The sequence below is a fragment of the Plasmodium fragile genome, assembly GCF_000956335.1.
Source record: "Plasmodium fragile strain nilgiri unplaced genomic scaffold supercont1.11, whole genome shotgun sequence".
Lineage (NCBI taxonomy): Eukaryota > Apicomplexa > Aconoidasida > Haemosporida > Plasmodiidae > Plasmodium > Plasmodium fragile.
In genome coordinates, this window is record NW_012192591.1 from 112,111 (window position 1) to 116,637 (window position 4,527).

At 41.9% G+C, this 4,527-nt stretch overlaps 1 protein-coding gene across 1 annotated transcript; it reads left to right on the plus strand.

Annotated features, from left to right (window-relative positions):
• Positions 1-372: 372 nt before the first annotated feature.
• AK88_01286 (uncharacterized protein) lies at positions 373-4,464 on the plus strand (the record flags this gene model as incomplete). The annotated part of the gene is made up of 9 exons (XM_012478922.1): positions 373-1,237; positions 1,433-1,548; positions 1,785-1,960; positions 2,181-2,287; positions 2,449-2,481; positions 2,585-2,839; positions 3,030-3,130; positions 3,365-3,469; positions 3,670-4,464. 9 exons carry the CDS (start codon positions 373-375, stop codon positions 4,462-4,464), a joined length of 2,553 nt encoding a protein of 850 aa, XP_012334345.1.
• Positions 4,465-4,527: the final 63 nt, after the last annotated feature.

Sequence of the window (4,527 nt, forward strand, 5' to 3'; positions counted from 1 at the left end):
ATAATATGTGCCCGTATGTGGGATCCCCACACAGACCTACATATGCACCACTGCCCCTGCTCTGAGGGCGCCGCCGCGTGAGCCAACCGGGAGGAAAGCAGCACCCCTCCTTTCCGAAAAAAATACAAAATTAAAACAACTGTCGAATAAGCTGGGGAACCGGCACTGTCGAGGGACACCTGACCCGCGAGCACACCGAATGAAGTACCGACTTATCCGTTTTGCGCACTGACTAGAAGGCCGGCTGGGAGACCTACCGGAAGACCGCCATACGAACCGCTAAACGAACCGCTTATCGACCTGTTCCGTCGCCCTCCAGCGAAAGAATGAATTTACCCCCCACGCCGCTTGCCCTGCGAGAGTAAGCACACAATGAAGAAAGCAGGACAGGGCAAATCGTCAGACGCGCACAGGAGCGTCAACCAAGAGAGGCTGGCCTACGTGATGTGTTGCCTCGTAGGGAACGAGGTAAACGTATATATGAAGGATGGAAACGAAGTTAAAGGATTATTTCACGCATATAATTATGCAAATAAAGGAGAACAAAAACAAGGTGATATTTCCTTAAATTATGCTAGGGTTCAGCCTAAGAAGGAGAGAGTTAGCGGCCCAATAAACAAAGCAATGATCATTCCGGAAAATATGTATAACATTATTGTTGGGAAAAATATGAACCTAGAATTGAAAGACCCAGATGGGGTACAACATATAAAAGGGCGATTTCAAATTGATACAGATATTTCGGAAAAAAAAAAAAAATATAATTTTAATAGTGCCAATAGAGAGTTGAAGAGGTGGGTATGTGAAGGTCCATTTTACGATGAAAATAAATTAACGTTAGATGATAACATGAAGGAACCATGGGATCAATTCGAACACAACAGGACGTTGTATGGGGTCACAACAACCTATAAAGAAGAATTGTACACCACAAATTTAGACATGAACAAAATTCCACAGCATGTAAAAATGCACGCAGATAAAATTGCCAAGGAGTTAGAAAACAGAGGAATGCACCTCGACCCCGAGGATGCAGAAAGGGACAATAAAGAATTGGACGAAGAAGATTTATTTGGAGCCGTTAGACAAAATAAAGATAAGTTCGGAAATTTTTTCAAAGGCAAAAGGGAGGAAGGAAAAAGCAGCCAACCACATAGTAGGTTTAACCAGTTCGCCCTCAGGGACTTGAAGGAGAAAATCCGATCAGTCAAAATGGACAACGAGAAAAAATATCCAAGTGAGTGAATTCGCCATACACCTCCGTCATACTCTCATTGTTAGCGTCTGCTCCAGCTGGCGCCGCCATTTACATATTATTGTTGATCACCTGTTCATATCGTCTACCATTTATTTTTCCTCCTTTTGGCCATTTTTTGTCTCCCCTGTCCAACAACAAACGCAACATTTCCCTCTTTCCCTTTTTTATTTGAAGCCAACAAGCAGAAAAAAATAAATTTCACTGTATCGGCAAGTGGGGAAGACGTTGAAAGCAGCGAGAAAAATAATGATTCATCAAAGAAGGAAGAAGGAAAAAGCTCAGAGTGTATTGTAAGTGTTCAGAGGCAAAAAAGATGAGTTCAAATTGTGCACATCAGTTGCTCGTTTTGTTTATAGCGCCTTTGCTGTATGTACAATTATGTGTACATGATACCTTTCCCCTTTTTGTGGCAACTAGCCACCTGAGTACATACCCAAACGAATGCATCCCCCCTGACGTTCCCCTGACTGTACTATATGAAGGTATCTAACAGTGCACCTACCTGTTAATCCTCCCTCCCCTACAGGGAATCAATGCCCTAAATTTGGAACCAGCTTTGCCAAGACTTGATGAAAAAACCCGAACGGAATGGATCATGTTCAAGAATAAAGCAAATAATAAAATTGTCAACAAAAAGGACAAATCAACGGAGAAACAAGAATTTATAACAGCAGCAAAGGAGTTTAATGAAAAATTAGCCAAGTAATAATAAAAAAAAAAAAAAGCGATTTTTTAAAATTGAACACATTAAAAAATTATGCATACAAATGCTGATATGTACATATATGCATTTACACCCCGTTTGGTATCTTGGTGGAAGACATATTTATGAAAGATTTGCCTTCCTGCATTTGTATCCACTGGGTTACAGCAGACAAATATCACATGAGTAAATGTTTTCTTTTTTTTTCGCAATTTTTAGCAAAATGAGTACACACACGCAGGAATCGAAGAACGAAGGAAACCTGGACCAGCTGGAGATGGACAACCCGCCATCAGAGCTGCAGACAACTGAGTCAAACATTACAGGTGAGGTCTCCGCGGGGGATTCTATCGTGGTAGTGGCAGTGGCAATAGCCGTTAGCCGAATGGTGAAGCGTCCCATTAGAAGCGCTACGGTGGTCTCCATATATACACACGTGTTATACTAATTATACATCTTTTTTTTTTTTTTTACCGCCCCCTTGCAGATAACATAAACAATGACAACGTCGACGAGACAGGTAGAATATTTTGCACACCGTAGAGCCGACTAAGTGATACGTGCGTAATAATGCCATCCTAATTGTGTCTCTTTTTGTTTCCCCCCTTGCCCTTTATACGCAGATGAGAATATAGCTCCCCAAAACGAAAACGCGAGAGTACAGGACAACACTGTAAATTTGAGCAACTCGAGCCTGCGCCCATACGATGCCTATGTTTTAAACTTTAACAACTGTAGTAACCTGAACAATTTTAACAACCAGAGTAGCTTGAGCAACATGAGTAACCTGAACAGCGTTAGCAATATGAATGATCTACATGATTTTAATTATGCTAAGCAATTTAATATGAAGCATGGTATGATGGGCCACAACTTGGGTACGACTGAAGAGAGTATACATAACAACAGCGACTACGCAAATGTCCGCGTAAAGAGGGAAATACATTTGCGGGCAGTAGTTTTCTTGTGCGTATAAGCAGACAGATATAGGGTGCGTACCTCCCCCAGTTGAGTATTTCTAAATCACTTTTTTTTTTTGCCCCTCTTTTGTATCATCACCCAACGCAGAGTACCGCCCCATGGTCGCCCAACTACCCAACACGCCAACACAGATGTACCCTACGTCAGATGTGTATATGCGAAAAAATGTCGGAACGAGACCTGTATATGTAAGACAATGGCCCTTTAGCACATGTGTGCATGAAATGAATCCTCCTCCAATTGTTGAATCCATTTGGGGGGTCAATTTGAAATCTGTTAATTGAACCTCATGGGGCTACTCGGATCCGTGCCGTGTTTACCAAATACATGGCGCCATTGTAGTATTGGCTAATTTGGACATATATATATATATATTCTTTTTTCACCTCGTTTATATGTCACTCTCCCCCTTTTACTTGCAGCAAAATTTGGACATGCTGGTGAACAAGTTTCATAACAATGTCAACCACCACCACAAGTACCCATCATATAAGAAGTACCAGAAGGAGTTCCACCCCTTTCCGACTGTACTGCAATATGACACAGCGTGCCCGTAGAAAGCACTTCTAATGTTTTTTTTTTTTTGTACCCCTGTGCATGTGAAACAACGATGCAGCGAACAAGTGCACTCTCGCAGTATAGACATAATTTGTACGTGCGTGTCCATGTTAATACCTATACCTATGTGTCTATTTTGCTTCCGCATAACGCCCCCCCTTCCCCTCAGCGAACATTTGCGCCGAAGAAAAACTTCGACTCCCTTATGAACAACACCTTGAAGAACTCCAAAATGGAGAACTGCGTAAAGAGCCCCATCCATTTCAGAAACAACAAGCAGTATAGCTACAAAAACGTTTTCGGAGGACCTCCAGCGCATGCACCTGTGCACATATACAAGGAGGGAAATCATTTCCCAAGAAACATACCAGTACAGCCGAACGTGTCAGGCATTCTGGTAAATGTCCCTGTGATACCTGTTGTCCACCCAACAGTTAATGGACCATTTGTAGATAACCACCCTCCATATTATACCCCCTATGTCAGAGGGCACTACGCGAATTATTCAATTCCTCCCAGTGGAACTGGTGCATACTATTATAACATCCCTGTATCCAGTATGGATAGTAATTATTCTCCAAATAAAAACATGAATTTGTTTACAGCGGGAAATCCGCATGGTACAAATTTGCATGTACAATCTCCACAAGTACCAAACGTGCATGTGCAGACTCCGCAGTTGCCAAATTTGCATGCGCAAGATTCACACATGAACATGCCCTTAACGCCATATATACCCCCAACCGTCAACTACGGCGTTAACAGCAGCAATCCACTGAACATGATGAATAATTCCACGGTGCCAAATCCAAACATTAACATCCCTCCGTATCCCCCAGAATATGTTGTTGTGAATACCCCGAAATATCCGAGCACACAGACAGTTCCCATGCCTGTGTATCCACAGTACCAGTACCAAAATTATTATCCATCGTCATCGCCCCATGGGATGAAGAATTCATAAATGGTGCTGAAAAGTTTCACAGCTAGCTTTTTTTTTTTTTTTTTTTTTTTTTTTTTTTTTTTT